This window comes from Camelus dromedarius, chromosome 15 (genome assembly GCF_036321535.1).
Source record: "Camelus dromedarius isolate mCamDro1 chromosome 15, mCamDro1.pat, whole genome shotgun sequence".
Taxonomy (NCBI): domain Eukaryota; kingdom Metazoa; phylum Chordata; class Mammalia; order Artiodactyla; family Camelidae; genus Camelus; species Camelus dromedarius.
In genome coordinates this window covers 14272680-14290348 of record NC_087450.1, presented here as the reverse complement: position 1 = coordinate 14290348, position 17669 = coordinate 14272680, and the positions used below count along the sequence as shown (strand labels likewise).

The 17669-nt window shown below is 39.2% G+C and overlaps 1 protein-coding gene across 1 annotated transcript; it reads right to left on the bottom strand.

Moving 5' to 3' along the window:
• Positions 1-602: 602 nt before the first annotated feature.
• Positions 603-7245, bottom strand: GKN2 (gastrokine 2). The gene is made up of 6 exons (XM_010979895.3): positions 7234-7245; positions 5250-5297; positions 4656-4793; positions 2706-2816; positions 1887-2043; positions 603-762 (listed from the first exon to the last, which is right to left on the bottom strand). Exons 1-6 carry the CDS (start codon positions 7243-7245, stop codon positions 680-682), a joined length of 549 nt encoding a protein of 182 aa, XP_010978197.1. The 3' UTR covers positions 603-679.
• Positions 7246-17669: the final 10424 nt, after the last annotated feature.

Below are 17669 nucleotides of genomic sequence, written 5' to 3'. Positions count from 1 at the left end.
GCAATTTATTTGAAATATTAGAAATTGGTTTCCTTCTATGTATTGACCTGCCATTCCCAGTTAGGTTCTCACTCCTGGGTGACGGGTGTTCCTCCCTCTCTCTCCTCACTCTGGGACAAAATATATCAGGATAGTGTTTATTAAGTTGAATCTACTGCTTTCATGAGCTAAAAGGCACGAGAATGGCCCTCAAATAGTTGGAAGGGATAGTTCCCTTCATCTGAGCATCTGAGTTGTCTGATAAGGGTGTAGCTAACCCATCTCCCGTCACTAGTGGAGGTCACTGCCGCCTGAGCCCCTGCTCTACCTACACTGCCCCAGTGTGCTGGACGGACAGATGGACAGCTGGTCTAAGTAGTCAAATGCAAAAATAGAGACTTGTACACAGCTGACCAGTCTAAATGTGACTCACCTATATTACCAGGGAATTTTCACACTACTTGTGTACTTGAAGTCCTGGAAATTTCTTCCCCTTTATATATTGACGTAAACATTATTTGGCTTCCTTTTGCTGTTTACAAAAAAAAAAAGCAAATACCCAGATATGTATAAATAGAGTATTTATGTTTTACCACTGAATCTCAGAGTGAGTTGGGGCATTGAGAAAGAAATGAAGTTGGCTGTGGACTAGAAATCAATGGCGTATTTCTTTGAAAAGATGAGACCGTGGGCTGATGCCTTAAATGTGAAGGTCTGCGCAGATGGAAATGTCAAAGATGTTCCGGAGCCCAGCCTTGGCACAGCCTTTAGCACTGTCATAATCTGAAAAGGGGGAAATTTTTTAAAGAAAGGGAATTAAGAAACATAATAGAATTAAGCAAACCAGTGCCTTTCTGTAAATGTCTTGACTAAGGGTTGTACATGTAATTTCATGTTACCCAAGATTTTAGTTATACTTTTATTGTAAAGAAGAATAATATATTAAATTGAATTAAATGAGACTGACAATTCCTGCGAGTGCTGTCTGGCTCAAGTTGATTGATGTCATGACAATTTGCATTGATGGCATGCATGCCTGTGTGACTTTACTTATAAATATTAATGACCTTATTAAAAGAAAAATGTCCTAATTTTTTTTTCTGGGCAATAGAAAGGTATTCCATGCTAATTCTTTTCTTCTTTATCTACTTCCCACAACTCTGGGGGAGTTTCTCTTGTTGTCTTCACCATCTGTGACCCAGCCTCTCTTTCACTCTGGCCACATTGCCCTATTTATAAATTTTGAGTAAAAATACCAGTAATGACCTCAGTGACATATGTTACCTGTATGAATCAGGGTTTTTATTCCCCATCTGCCAGTCCATTTGCCTGCTCTTTCTTGGACTAGTTTTATCCTAGATTCTGAGTATATTTTTTTAAATTTTTTGAGAAATAATGGACAAATATATTTGTATATATTCAAAGTGTTCGATGGGATGGTTTGATACACATATACATTGTAAAAGATCAGGGTAACACATCCATCATCTCACATAGTTAGCATCAGTAACTCTTTTATGTGTGTATTTGCTAAGAATGCTTACTATCTACTCTCCGCAGCTTTCAAGTACGCAAGACCACGTTATCAGCTAGAGTTACCATTCTGTACATGAGAGAATCCAATAGATTTTCCCTTGGTACCCAGGAATCTTTTTTTATTCCATCCTCTATGTGAACTCATCAATCTCTCCTCTAAACTATTTGCTCTTTGGGAGCAAAGTTTTATTAATTTCTGTATCATTCTAACATTTAGCACTATTTCCACACATGGTAGGTATTTAATTCCCAAAGTTAAAACCACATCGAGTCCTGTGTCATGTTTATTTGTACCTCGCACAACACCTAGTGCCTGGCGCATTGGAGCTTTCGGAAAATACTTGGTGAAGGAATGGTTCATTGGTACTCACGTGTCTTTTCAACCACTTCTCCCTTATACAAGGGGACATGTTCACAGAGGTGCTTGATGGGCGAGCCAAACAGGAACCAGCTCACATCTGTGATCAGAGACTGCAGTGGGTTGTACCTGACCCAGATGTATTTGCTGGAGAGCATGTTGTTCAGAGTCTAGATCAGGACGATAGAGTGGGATAGGATGAAATCACCTGACATAGTCTGGTGCACCTTATTCTAAACTGACATTTTCTCTTTCAGATTATTAAACAGAAGGTGGCCAGGGATCTCAAGACATCATCTCTTTCTGACCACTTGGTCTGTAAAGGAGTCTCAGTATTAGCAATATTATTTTACAACTGGTGGCAATGAAACCCAAAGAGGGTGAGTCTGGTGCCAAAGGCGGCACGAATGAGAAGATACGGAGGAAGAATTCAACCCCGGGTTCCTAGTTTCAAGCAGCGTTTGGGTCTTCTCACTAACCCGGATGTTTCTTTGCACCTCTGTGTCATTAGCTAGCATAACTTCACTCATTTTTCTGCCCATCACTATTTCTCAGAGCCCTGCTCTAAGAAGAGAAGCCATTCAGTCCTTTCTACAAAGACACTGCAATTTTTGATAAGTTCCTATTGGGGGCTGTACGGTAGAACCAAGCTAAGAGATGTATTCCTGCTCTCAAAACCAGTAAAGGTGAAAACGCTTTAGTAAGTGGCGAGTACCGCATCCACGGTAAGGCACGATTCGAGGGGCTTCCCCCTTGCCCTCTTCACTTCTCCGTGGAAACCACGATTCCCTGGCTCACAAACAGGGAACACTTAAGGTCCCCCCAGAATTACCTGCCTCTCGAAGATGTACCGTTTGAGTTGGTCCAGAGCAGGGATGGCTTGATGGTTCATCTTCAGGATGTAGCAGGCCCTTCGGCAGAGTACCCTGGTCGCGATGTAGCCCTGAAGCAGCAAGAGCGCGGTTACCGCCCCTCCGGGTTCTCGGGGCGCGGAGCCGCCGCGGGGAGCCGCGAGCATGCGCACTGAGCGCCTGGGCCGGCTGTCCGTCTGCCTCCCTCGTGCCCGTTCGGCTCCCTTTCCACGGTATTTTTTACTTCGTCACTTGTCATTTCTGTCTCTGAATTTGAGCAAACGCATGGTTTGCGCTCCACTGTTCTTGTTTGGGGGGTTGAAAGATTAAGCAGCAGCAGCTCTCCGTCTCTACGAATTGCATTTTCTGCCTCTTCCACAATTTGGAGTAAATACAGTATTTTGTAGAACTGTGCTTCCCAATATGTTAGTTACTAGCCACATGGGGTGATTTTAAATTTAAGTTCAAATTAAATAAAATGTTAAATGTACTTCCTCTGTCACACGTTTTAAGTGCTCAGGAGCAGCAAATGGCTAGTGAGTTCCCTATTGGACAACACAGACATAGAACCATTTTTCCATCATTGCAGAAAGTTCTGTTTAGACACTCACCTCAACACGCCTATGCTCCCCCCTATACATACCTGTTTCATGGATATTCCCCTCCTTTACCATCGTCTCCCCATCCTTTCTCCACCTCAAACTGATGCTGGCTGGATGAGGATGGGTTGTAGGGAGCAGGGAATTGGAAGAGCAGTGGATGGGTGAGCACCTTGGAGCCAAAAGGCACCTAAGGCCATCTAATCTTCATCCAGAGTGGCATTTTCTCTACATAGTTCCAAATAATTATACAGCCTATAAGGTTGTATATAATACAAACCCTTCTAGTTCCTGTTTTTCAGTTCTCACAAATTGCCAGTTGCTAAAATTCAAAAATTGACTGAGGCCAAGCCTGAAGATGGTGGAAGAAGCTTAAATCAAATCCTCACCGTGCAGTTTTGTTTTATTTAAAGATATTTTTGAGGTTTCCCTGAACTGACATCTGCTGCAAAACAATTTCAGCAAAATTTCCTTTAAGATTGTGTCTTTCTAAGGCTCTGTGCTTTCACATGTGTCGTGGAACTCCCAGCACCAACGTGGTGGAGGCATGGGAGGAGGTTTCTACAAGAAAAGGAGAAAAATCTGTTCAAATGTCCAGTGAGGTGGACTACAGCCCACTTCTACCCACAGATAAAATCAGGCTCACCATTAGGGGGAACTAACAAATGAATAAGTGATAAAGGACAGAATCAGCTTTCTGAGACATTTGTTTTTTATTGAAGTATAATCAGTTTACAATGTTGTGTCAGTTTCTGGCATACAGCATAATCTGACACTTATTGTTAATACCGGTAACTGAAACTTGGTTTAATGTTTTTAGTTAACATACTTCCATTCTTACAGAAGAAGTATGATTTTCTGCATATCCTGTGTGCGTGGTTAAATGCATATCGTTGTTCTGGATTTCTGCTATTTTGTGACTGCTTGTTTCATGATTGTTCTTTTTCTGCATAATTTTTGTATTAAAATCCCTACTTCATTCATTCATTTATTTGACAAATATTTTCGAGAGCCTATGTGCCAAACCTTGCCTTAGGTTTTGGTCATCCTTCTAGGCACCTTCTGCAACTGCAGTGACACAATATTACATTTTCTACATGGAAAGGGCAAGCAAATTTGTATGTTTCCAGTCTCTCATCACATTGTTTACTAGAAATAGTTTTGTTTGTTTGTTTTTTAATCAATTGCTTGACTATTTAAAGTGAAAAGAAGAAGGAAGGAAATTCTGGAAAAATTGTGAGGGTTGATCTTGGAATTCAAATGCATAATAAATAACTACCCCTCCACTCTTTAGAAGTCCGTTCTTAAGGAATATAAAATATTGCTGCTTACATGTTTGTAGTCAAAAATCGTGGTAGAGGACAATGATCCTTCATGGATGTTAATGATGGCAGTATTTTTTTCGTTGTCAATTGTCATTGTCTCCTGAACTTGGCCACCATCATTGGTTGGGCTGATGATGTTATAAACCTAGATTGACAAAGACATAATGTTTTTTTCATAAATCATGTGCATTTGAACGACCACCTTCCCAGCAAATAAAGACTTTCACTGCTTTCAACATGAGATTGAACTCTGAAACCTCTCCAATTGAACTCTGAAACCTCTCCACTGGCATCTAAGACCAAAAACCCATGCTAAAATAAGAATGCAAAGGTCTTCCTCATAGTTCACTATACTACATACGGGAGAAGCAAAGACATCACACAAGAAATGAGATTGACCCCATTTTAAAGCAGTGCATTTTTTAAAGATATTGTGATTAGAAAGAAATAATCAACTTCATTGTTTCTGTTCTTGGTTATTTCTGGGGATTCCATGCCAAATAGGACATGTGGACTCCCTACTGTCCTGCAGATTATCTTGGATCTTCTTGTTCCTCTCCCAGTATCTCCAAGACAGAAAGTCCATAATGAACCAGCTCACCTCATTTCCATGTGTCCCAAAGATGGCCAACACCACCAGAAATATCACCTGAAAAACAGACTGGTCACATCCATTCCCAATGGGGCTGCCATTGAGGTTGGGGATGTGAGGTCACACTGGACAGGACAAGCACAAGTATCTCAGAAAACATATACTTAGAGCCACTGATGGGAAGTCACGGATGATCAACTGTCCATCTCCAACTTATGAAACACACATGCATTCCTTTGACATGCTATTTTTTCAGACACAGATTCTACCTTTGTTACCCAATTCCCAACCCTTCCCAACATTATAACCTTCTAGAAAGCATGTGTTCTTATGCCAGAAACAAAGCTGGGGGAGGTGAGCAGTGGGCAAGGACTCCTTTAACTATGGGAAATACCCTGGTGTTATTCACATTGGCTTTGGATTACAGGAGTCAAGTTGTGTTTTCTGATTTTAAAACATTTGAGAGAGTAAAACTGATTTAAGGTGGATTCATGGGTGATCGAGACACAACGGGAAAAGTCCTAGAGGAAACTATGAAAAGCAGGTGCTTCAGGGCATGACTAACTTTTGAAGCTGACATCAAGGAAAACCTCCACATTCTCCTCCGTGACACTGTCAGATCAGTGTCAGGCCAGCAGATTGTAAGACTGACACTGTGGCACTTCTGACACCGCAGTTATGTGAGTCTTACTCGGTTCTGTGCTCTGTCGTCTGGACATCACAGTACACTGCACGCTCACTGAAACTGCTGACGGGGGAGGTCTGCAGAAGACAGATAGCTTTAGGCTCTGTCAGTGGGACTTTCTTACTTACTTTCCATCTTGCCGATAATATTTCTCTCCTGGTGTCTGTGGAGCATCTAAGCAGGACCTGTGTGCAGATATCCAACCTGCCTACTCTCGCAGGGACAACCCAGACTCCCAGACGGCTCTGGTAATCTCTCACACGCCTATGTATTCTACTTAATGAGTCTAGTACAGAGATTTGAACAGGTAGGTGAACAGGGAGGGCTGCCCACCATAGCAGTACAATTAGAACTCAGAAGTGTCCCCTGCCCCTAAATAACCCCCCCACACACACACCATGATTAAACACTCTGGTTACAGGTTTGTGTTTCAGGGTTAGGTATCCTCTTGGAAGATCAAGAGGATACCTAGGAGAGGGAGCTCCTTAAGCTGACAGTCTTTTAACACCTCATGGGAGGTCCCTATTTTGCTTTCTCCCTCAACAGCTCAGTGAGAGTAAGGGAGGCGGGAAGGAGTCCTTTCTGGATCAGCACATGGTCCTCTGTCCGTGGAGCACTGTGATGTGGAACTCCGGGAGACTGGGATCCTGGCTGGGCTGAGCTGGAGTGGTCAAGGCCAGATTGCTTTGCCATGATTGCTCCCATGAGTGGAGTCTAAGATGAGTACATTTCAAGCCTAAATCCCACATTTGCGGGCTTGGGGAAATCACATTCCTTTGTGCCTCAGTCTCTTTGCCTGTAGAATGGGGCAATTACTACTCAGCTCATAGCGTACTTGAAGTGAATGGATGAAGTGATTCATGTACAATGTTTAGCATAAGACCTAGGACACACTTGGGAAACAACAGCTGCTATTATTATTATTGACATTACTATTATTATTTAAAAAATACCACTTCTCTTTTAAATAGTAAATGTTGTTGTCCTAAAATGCCTACATTCCCTCCAAAGTTCATGGTAAGGAATTATTATTATTAAAATATTACAGATTAAAATTCTCTAGATATTTCCAATTTTTTTCTTTGTACTTTTTAGTAAATATCTCAAAAAAAAAAAAACAGACAATGGACAAATAAATAAAGACTTAATAGTCCACACTATTTCTGCCGGCAACATCATTAATTCCATCCCCAAAGCTTGGAAGCACAAAGTTCGTCTGAGACCCCTCAGAGCCGAGGCATATGGGATATGAGTGTTCTCTGCAAGCAGCCACCCTAAGAGTATAAAGAAGCAAAAAGAAATACTCACAAGGATTTTCATTTTGCCTGAAAGGAAGAAGCATCTGGAGCGAGTGAGGCTGCCCAGTGCAACTTCTCCCCTTTATACTGGCTTTAAGGTGTGGAAATCTCTTTCCAGAATGATCGCTTTGGAAAAGGCCATGTCCAGAGTGTTGACACACCCCAGCAAACTCCTTTATCGAGGCTGAGACCCAACCACATAACCTGGTATCAGTAAAGTTCATTACTCAGTAGTGAAAATTTGCCACTTGGCCGCTCTGTAAATATTCCCTCTTATTTGCTCTATGTCACTCTTGAGATTTCAATTTCCACCCCTTAAAAATATTGCATGATGCTTGTTCTGCACAAACGGCTTGTGGTCATCAGTATCTAAAATTCCTAAACCTCCCCTGATGGTAAAGTCCACCCTAAGGACCTGAGTTGGGCACCCACTCAGTGCTTTTTCATCCCTGCCCTGCTTGTTGAATCCTTCCACCCATGGAATGGAAATAAGACTAGAGGCCAGGACAGAGGCTGGGGACCTGCTTTGAGAAAAAGCAGCCGTATGACTTTCTATCTCCCCCACTTTAGAACTGGTGCCAGTTTCCAGAGATTCAGGAGGAACGAGGCTCAGAAATCTCTCTGCCCAATTACCAGGGCTCACTGCTGTTTTTTATATTACACCTTGCCTAAAACTGCATCAAAACTATGAGTTGTGTATTTCTAGTTATCTTTAGGTGCATTGAGAAATTCTCGGATTAAAAAGAAATGAAGAGAATAAAGTTTCATTTGACTAATTTGTGTAACGTCACCATCAGAAACGGCTAGGGTGGGATCATGAACTTAGAAAGCGGGGAAATACAAAAACAAACAGTACCTACAAATTGCAGAATTGTTCACTATGGAAAATCACTATAGTAAGCAAAGAAACAACATAAATGACATCCTTGTTCTACAGTTGGAGTGACTTCCTAACTAGCAGCTTTTGAAAAATAGAGCTTTAAAAAAGCAGACATTGGTGGGCAGTTTGGGAGTTACCTACTTCGCTGGAATTTCCCAACCCTGGCTGTTCAGCTGGGGTGGATGTAAAATGTGCTGTTTTATTAAATCTTCCTAAGATAGCAACAAGAATAAGGGTGACAGTTTTGTAGTACATCTGCAAATTTTCCCCCATATCTGGCTCCAAAGTCCCCCCAAATTCACACTTACGGATATTATGACAGGCAGAGACATTATACCCCGCCCTCTACTGGGAACTCCTGCCCCCAGGAATTCTCAGTTTATAAGCCTATAACAATCGTTAGCATTGATGAGCACTTAATGTGTTCCAGCACTAAGCACTTTGCCTATATTGATTCATTTGATCCTCCTGACAATCCTACAGGTTATCTTCTAGCCAAGTTTCTTTTTACAGATAGGCAGACTAAGGTGCAGGGACAGTAAGTCGCATTTCGATATTATACAACTTCTGAGGGCAGGAGCCGGGATCTGCACCCACTCTGACTCCAGAGTCCACGCTGGTAACTCCAGGCACTGCACGTCCTCCCCGATTAGTTGCTAAGTGTGACTTCTTGCCTCACTGAGATGGGGGCATTAGCAAGGAGCCTTCTGGGTCCAGAATGTTTCTTGACCAAGAGGTAAGACTTGGAAACAGGCCCACCCATAACTCAAGGTGGGGAATTCTAAATAGGGGGGATGAGATACTCTGCTTGGGAAAGTTGTTAGAAATCAAGTTCATGACTAAGCTGCCAGCTCCCCACGGAGCGTGTAGAGTCGCTGACATGGAAGGGCCTCCTGCTGGCTTTACCTGGGTCTTGGACACTGGTTCAGTAGGTGTGAGAAGGGGTGCAGCCATGTGGACTGGTAACCTTCCATGCTCACTTCTAATTGACAGAGCCATTTCGAGTCTTATCGAAACCCCTCACGAGGAAACCGAGACGCAGACAGGGTAAGAAACTTGGCAAAGCTCCTATCAAACTAAATAGAAACTCCACTCCCAGTTACTGATTTTCTTAGTTGCTTTTTCTTGACATATGCTTGAACCCATTTTAAATAACTTAATTTTTTTATTATGAGGCCTACATCTCCTATTTTTGCAATATTTCTCTCTCCACTCTCCCCTTCTCACCCACGTGCACATACGCATGTGCACACAGTTTACTCCTGCAACTCTTTTTTTCTGGCCAGGCATTCACATTTGGATGTATTATAGTAATTCAGACTCAATATGTCTAAAATAAAAGTCACTGTATTCTTTCCCCCAAAGCAGTCTTTTTTTTTTTCTGGACATTGTTACTTCTGCTGACAGTTTCCCCCAGCTGTTCAGGCTTGCCTTGAAGTCATCCTTGATTCACCTATCATTTTTCCTCTGCAATGCCTCTCTTGTTTGTTTCTTTCTTTCCAATCCATGAGCTCCAACTCCCTTCCTCGTCTTCACCACCAGGCACTGTCTCTTTCACAATGACTTTAATCAGTCAGAATTGTGACACTAACTGCTGTAACAAGCAGCCCCTAAATCTCAGTGATTTGACAAAATAAACTTTTATTTCTCACTCACATGAAGTCCAATACAGATGACTTCCTGGTGGGTGGCTCTTCTCCAAGCAATGACTTGTGGCTTCCAGCATCTTCCTTATGTAGCTTCCCCATCTTCAAATCGGAGCTTAATGGTTATCTTGGCATCAACAAACTGGCAGATGAGAGCTTAGATCAACAGCATGAAGAAAACACATCTGCTTTTAACTTCTTCAGAGTGAAAAAGACCACATCTATTCATTACCCATTGGTAAGGACCAGTCACGATGCCCTGTCCAGATGTGAGGGAAACGAAGCTTAACTCTGTGCCAAAAAGAGGAAGCCAGTCTTGTTTGCCAAAATTGTCTTCCTGTTTCTAGGCTTTCCATTGTTCCATCCTCAAAACCAGTTGATTCAAGACCTAAAAGTACCATTTTGCTTAAATTGCTCTTGTGTTCAAAGACTTTTTAAAATTCTCCATCAACTGTAAGATGAAGTTGAAGGCTCTTTCTTGGCGTTCAACTTACTTTTATAGTCTTGTTCTAAACTAACCTCCCTGATGGTATGAGTGGGAAATATTCTAAATGAAGGAAAGGAGATGTGTTTGTGGAAGTAGAAAGAGGTTCGTGTACTCAATTGCCACAAAAGACCCTCAGATCATTAGACTATACTTTCCTGTCCTTTCCCTCCATACCCCACACTCCCCACCTTTCATCATGTTATTCTCCTTTCATATTACCTTTATCCATTTTGTCTTTCTTCCCTTTCTTCTCCTCTCCTCCCCTCCTTTATCTCCCTTCTTCCATTCTTAATGACAATCTATTTTACGAAAATCACCCAAGAACTATTCTGAAATGAATATAAGAATGAACTAGACCCAATGAGTATTTGCTCTCAGTTTGTTTTCTTAATAAAAAATAATTATTAAGACATAGTAGATGTCAAGCATCAGAAGAGGGTCACAGGTAGAATGAAACAATAATTCAAAATATAAATTGTATTGGCCATAATCTATCAATAGCAAGCAAAAACATATTTATCTTCTTCATTGTTTCTACATGACATGAACACCCAAAGTCTTTCCTTGAATGACCCTAAATTTGCATTTGCCATAATATGGCCCTGCCCCTGCTGTCCCAATCACACAAGCTTCCATTGTGATAGAGTGCAACCAGCCTGTGGATTCATTACCATGCCATAGCCAAGAAAGGGCTCAAAATGGTTTTTAGAAAGAAAAAAAGAGGATTCAACTCTAAGTGGCCCTGGGATGAGGGTATAGTTTTTCTGGGTAAGCTACTACAGAATTGAACAATAAAAAAAAAATAATTCCAAATTAATTTTTAAAATACATGTAAACAATGTACATGATGTAAACGAAACAAAGAAAAAATAGGAGAAAACATGATAAACTTTGATCTGATTTTGTCAATGCAAAAGAAAAAAGATTTTCTAAGCATAAAACTATTAGAATAAATCACAGAGGAAAGATACATAAGCCAAACTTTATAAAATGTAAAAGATAAATCTTTTAAAGCAAATATTCTAAAAGTAAATTTAAAACTCAGGAAAAATACTTTTAATACATATAAGAGACAAAGGGTGATATTTTCTTTTTTTCTTTATCAGTGAATAGCATTTTCTATTTTTATTATTAATAAAAAGTCAAATGATTTATTAAAAATCTCCAGACGGTAATATTTTGAACTTATAAAAAGTTTTTACAAATCCACAGGAAAATGATATTATTATTACTATTTATTATAAATAAAATATTTCAACCACATAAATTATTAGAGAATTATAAATTCAAATAGCATTATTCAATTAAGTTTAAATGGAACTAAGATATCTGGAAAATCTCTAATTATTTAAATATTTAAAAAAACACTTCTAAATAAAGGTTAAAGAAGTCACAAGGAAATTAGAAAATATTTTTAGTTGAATGGAAGTGAAAATGCAACATTTCAAAACTTGTGGGATGCAGCTTAAACAGTGCGTAGAGAGAAACTTATAGCATTAATTACTCATATTAGAAAAAAAGGAAGATTTCAGATAAGTGATCCAAGTGTCTAACTTAAGGAACCTGAAAGAAAGTATCAAATTAAACCCAAAGAAAGCACAAGGCAAGAAATAACAAAGATAAGAGCAAAAAACAATGCAACTGAACATAGAAAAAACAATTAAAAGTACCAGTGGTTTATTTAGAGGACCAATCAAATTGATAAATCTCTAGCCAAACTGTTCAAGGGGATAAAAAAGATGAGTTATTATCATCACCAATAAAAAGAGGACATCACCACCAATTTTACACCCATTAAAAAAAAAGGAAATATTACAAATGCCTCTATGTCCTAAAATTCAACAATGTAAATAAAATGGGGGATAAAAATCCTAAAAAACACAAACTGCTCCAGAAGAAATACGTACCTTGGATGGCTTTTATATCAATGAAAGAAACTGAATGTGTAGTTAAAAATTATTCCACAAAGAAAATAACGGGAGATGGTTATGAGGTATGTCGTCTGACCCATCCTGCCTGGATTTGAATTGTCTAGGTTTTCTAGTTACTCACTGTGTAATTTTTAGCTAATTATTTAACCTCTCTGTGCCTCAATATCCTCATTTGTAAAGAAAGAGTAATAAAATGTCTCTTCATAGGATTTCTGTGAAGCTTAAATGAGGACATACATATAAAACACTTAGAAGAGTAGATGACATAGTAGGTTCTCAATAAATGTTACTTAATGTTATGTTCACTATTTATTATACATAAAACATGCTTGATTTTATTAACTATTTAGAAATTGCAAATCAACAATTCAATAGGAAATCTTTTATTTCTTTTAGTGAGTATAAGGCGAAAAAAGAATTATTCTTTTGGTGGAATAGAAACTAAATTTTTTTAAAAAACTTTCAGGGGGGTAATTTATCAATACATAAAAAACCATAATAATGCTTAATCTCTTGACCAAGTAATTTTAGTTTTACAAATATATCAAAAATACATAAACATAAATATATACCATATTTTATACACCAAGATGTCTAGAGCAGTATTATTTTTAAGAGAGAATTGTAACTAGCATAAATGTTTAACAATGTTGCAGACATTAAAATTCTACTTGTGAAGAATATTTAAGGATATTAAAATGTTCATGATACAATGTTAAGTGAAAAACTATAAAACTGTGTATAAGGTACAGTTTTAATTCTATCAAAGAGTGTCACATATACACATAAGTATGCACATACTAAAAATCAGATTAAAAAGAAATATGCAACTTCTGGTTTCATTTCCAGAATGTAAAGAGCTTAGAAACCAAGCAAGATAAACACCAAAAAAATCTTCACCTAAGTATATCATATTCAAACTGCAGAAAAACCTTTGCACTAGAGGAAAAATGGTAAGAATTTGAGTGAACTTCCCTTCAAAAATCAGACAAGCAAAACAACAGTGGAGTAAGATATTTAAAGTGTTAAAAGAAAAAACCCACCAACTTAGAATTCTATGTCTAGCAAAATTAGACCTCAAAAACAAAGGAAAAATAAAGACTTTCTCAAACAAAAACTGAGGGAATTCATCACCATCAAACCAGCCCTGCAAGAAATTTTTAAAGTTCTTCAAATTGAAAGAATATGATATAGATCAAAAACTCAGATCTATATAAAGAAAGAGAAAACATCAACGCAGTGGACTGAATGGTTATGTCCACCTAAAATTTATATGCTGAAATTATAACCTCCATGGTGACGATATCCAGAGCTGAGACCTTTGGAAGGTGATTTTGTCATGAGGATAGAGCTATCATAAATGGGATTAGTGCCCTTATAAAGCCCCCAAGAAAGCTCCCTTGCATCCTTCCCCATGTGAGGTTATAGTAAGAAAATGGCCATCAAAGAGGAAGCAACATCTCACCTACACTAAATCTGTTGGCACCATGGTCTTGGGCTTTTGAGCCTCCAGAACTATGAGACACAAATATCTATTGTTTATAAACCTCCAAGTCTGCTATTTTGTTACAGCAGTCTGAATGCCTAGGACAATCAGAGAAGGAATAAATAAGGATGAAACAAAAAATTTTTTTCTTATTCTTAATTGATTGAACAGCTAAATACTTGTTCAAATATAATATAAACTATTGATTCAGGGTGATAATGTGTCAATGTAAGTTCATCAATTGTAACTAAGGTACCACTTCTGGTATTGATGTTGACAAGGGAGGCTATGCATGTTTGAGGCAGGGAGTGTATAGGAAATCTGTACCTCCCACTCAATTTGATGTTAACCTAAAACTTCTCTTTAAAAAACTTAAAAAAAAAAGCAAAAAGAAGGAAAGAAAAAATATAACAAACAGAAAATAATTGAAAATATGTTAGATATTTATCCAACTTTTATTAATAATTACTTTAAATAAGACTGATCTAAATACACCAAGTAAAAAAGAGATTGTCAGAGTGGATCAGAAAAACAAGACCCAGCTATATGTTATATTCAAGAAACCCACTTTAAATACAAAGGCACAGATTATACAAAAAAAGTAGGTTAATGTAAAGGAGTGAGGAAAGGTATATTATCTAACAGTAATTCTTAAAAGCTGGAGCATCTATATTAATTTTAGATAAAGCAGACTTCAGAACAAAAAAAATTATCAGAGATAAAAAGGGGCAAAATGTCATAATAATGGAGTCAATTCTTCAGGAAGATATAACAATCATGAACATGCATGCACCTAACAAGAGCATCAAAATACATGAGGTTAAAAACTTACACAACTACATTCTCTATGTGTAGAGGGAAAGGAAGATAGAAGGTCTCTGTTTATGAGGAAGGTAGACTTAAGGGAAGTTTTTAATGTTTATTTTCCTTTTTTTTAAGTATTAGGGAGAATTGCCCATACAAACAAAAAGAATTAACAAGGAAGGCAGGTATAGTTCAGTGGTAGAGCCGTGAGGTCCTCGGTTCAATCCCCAGTATCTCCATTAAAAAAATAAATAAAAATGAGTGAATGACTCTTTAACACAAGTGTAGGTAAAGGATTCCCCATCTTGACTCAAAACTAGGCGTGATAAAAGATAAATAAATTTGACTACATCAAATCAAAACAAAAAATTTAAAAACTTAAAAAAAAAATAAGTAGCAAACCAACAGGAAGATATTGAAGTTTGAGTAAAAGGACAGCTAACTGATGGAGGAAAATGGGCATTGGAGGTGGAGATAGCGGTCTTGGGAACTGTTAAGGACACATCCCTCCAAGATGAGAGAGAATGAAGAATGGGTGTAGACAGTGATTGGTTAACGAAGAGACGGCAGATCAAGAAGCCGAAACCTTTTATTTTCCCGGCATGAAGGGCTAGGTAGGGGACATAGAGGACTCAGATAGGCTGGCAAACATTTTGAACACTTGCTGAGAGGAAGACGGGAGAAGTCGTCTTCAGGTAAGAAAAGCTGAGTTCCAGTGATACTACTACAGGCCAAGGAGAATTACTATTTAGTTTAAATTCTTTTCTTTTTCTACCTCCCATCCGAGAAGACAGAGTAAATTGTTTGGCTGCCTCTAGATTTGAGGAAAGGAGCCAAAATGTAGAATTTATTTTGCGTGTCAATTTACATGGAAATCATCCTGGACTGAGCCCTAACCACGTGGCAGGAACTACACTAGACACAAGGCACATGAGTTCTGTCGCGGGAGACTGATAACCTAACAGACGTCCAGGACCCAGGACACCCAGCACACATCATCTATGTACACATTCAGTCTATTTTTGGGTGAATCACGAAATTCTAAACAGTAAAGAGTATCTACATTTCTAAAATATACATACTTGTTTAGATACCTTCTTGAATAAGTGCCTTTAAGAAGAGAACAAACAAAACAAAAAAAGGTGTGTCAATTACAAAAAATTAAAATAAGTGATTGCTTTTGGGGAGAAATACCCGTGGCCACCAACTAAAATATTTTTTTACTGGGAGGAACTCAAGGATGTCAGAACATACAGGTGCAAGAAAGTGAAAAGAGCCTTCACCCATTCAGGGAAGTGTAGAATTAATATACCTGAGCTCAGAGGCCAGGGAAAAAAGGCAGTTCCACATGGCTGTTAGTGCAGATTAAATTCCTATAATATCTCGAGCTTCCTGGGTAGCAAACTGTAGGTTCTTGATAAGTGGAATAATTCTGACTCAACTTTTCCCTATCTATTTATGATTGAATGGGGTATTTCATAACCATAAAGGTGAATCTGAGAGTGTTAAGAACATTATAAGAGCCTATACTTCAAAACACAAAGAAATAATTTTTAAAAATTAAAAAAGTAGAACATTATAAGGCGGTCCTCAAGCCACTGAACCCCCTAGTTCATACCTTCTGGCTCTGCCACTCCCCTAGGCTGTTGCTTTACCTCTGGGGGTCTACAACCAGGCTGCCCCACAGGACTCAACCAAAGTTCTATTTTCTGCATCAAGCCTCTGTAACCACTCCAGCTGAAGGAGCTCACACACCTCTGAATGTTTTGTCTCTACTGTTCATTTGGAGAAGCTGCAAAGCATAAGAGAAAGAGTACAGACTCTTGGATTACATGAAAACATTATTCTGTTCTTAACTGCCATGTGACCTTGGAGAAGGTGCACATTCCAACCTCACCTCTTACCTTTCGTTGGTATATCCATGCTATGTGCGGGGCTTATCTCCCATCACAGCCTAATCTGCAAAGCCCAGGGCAAAATGAAAATAGGGGACACACTTGTTAAAAAAAAAAAACAAAATCAAAACAAAAACAGGAAAAAAAAAAAAAGCTTTTTTCTTTCTTCCATAGTTTCTCTCCTTCTCTCAACCTGTGATGGTGTTTTTGATTTACTATTTAATGGCACACTCCCTTGGGCATAAGGGTATTAACAAAGTAATTGCAAATCCTCAAAGCCATCCAGGGCCCCTCACTGTGTCTCAGCACGCAGGTGTATGTGTCCGACCTTGACCCTTCCTGCATCTGCACCCAGGCCCTACCAATGCAGGTAGAGGAGTGGGTGGTGGGGAGCCCATCCAGGGAGGTGGGGAGAAGCAGGAGGTGGGACTACACACAAGCCGAGACTATAAACCCCCAGTGCACGCTGCATTATCTCATCTGACTTTACTTACAAAACACAAATTCAAAAATAGAATTAATAAGAATTCAATTTGTCAACTCCAGAGCATTAAACCCCTAGGGGTCTCTTCTGCACCTGAGTCCTGTGTGACTTCGTGGTCACACGTCCGTAAAGCCAGTCATGCCTCTCCTACATTTTTCAGGATCTTGGAGTCTGAACACTTGTTGTTTTACATCTTTCAATCTTCTGTAACACTTGTGCTTAGCGAGGCCACTGCATTAGCTGGAGTATGGTGAATTTCTGTCAACTGGTTATTTTTCAATACGAAAAAAATGAGTTAAGAATTGTAGACCTGGTGACCCATTGCTGAGCAACAAATGAAAAAAACTTTCCTGGCCTGGGTAAGGGGGGGGGCTGCTTCTTTATTTAAACCCAGTGGGACCTCTGAAGAAAAAGCACACTCCAGAATAAGTCCCAGTGGATACATTTTATTAAGCATTTCCAGGAATTGGAGACAGGGGGTGTGGGTAGGAAGAGTACATAATCAAATAAACATGGATGCTCAAAATTCCCTGAGGATCCACCATCTTCATCTGAGAATGTGTTCTTCCAGAAGTGAAAAGATTACACACATGTATATTACTTTCTATCTGGGATGTAGAAAAGGAAACCAGTTCAGATCAGTCACCCTGCAGGAAACTCGGTGATTCACAAAATCATGCTTCATTGTTCAGTCTTAGGACTTAGTTTTAGTCCTTTGCTTCGGCCTCTTCTGCCAGAGATGCTGGGGGATAGTTCAGCGTTGGGGGGGGGGGTGCCACGAGGTCCTCACAGGACCGGGGCTCCAGGTGCAGCTCTCACAGCGTTAGCACGTT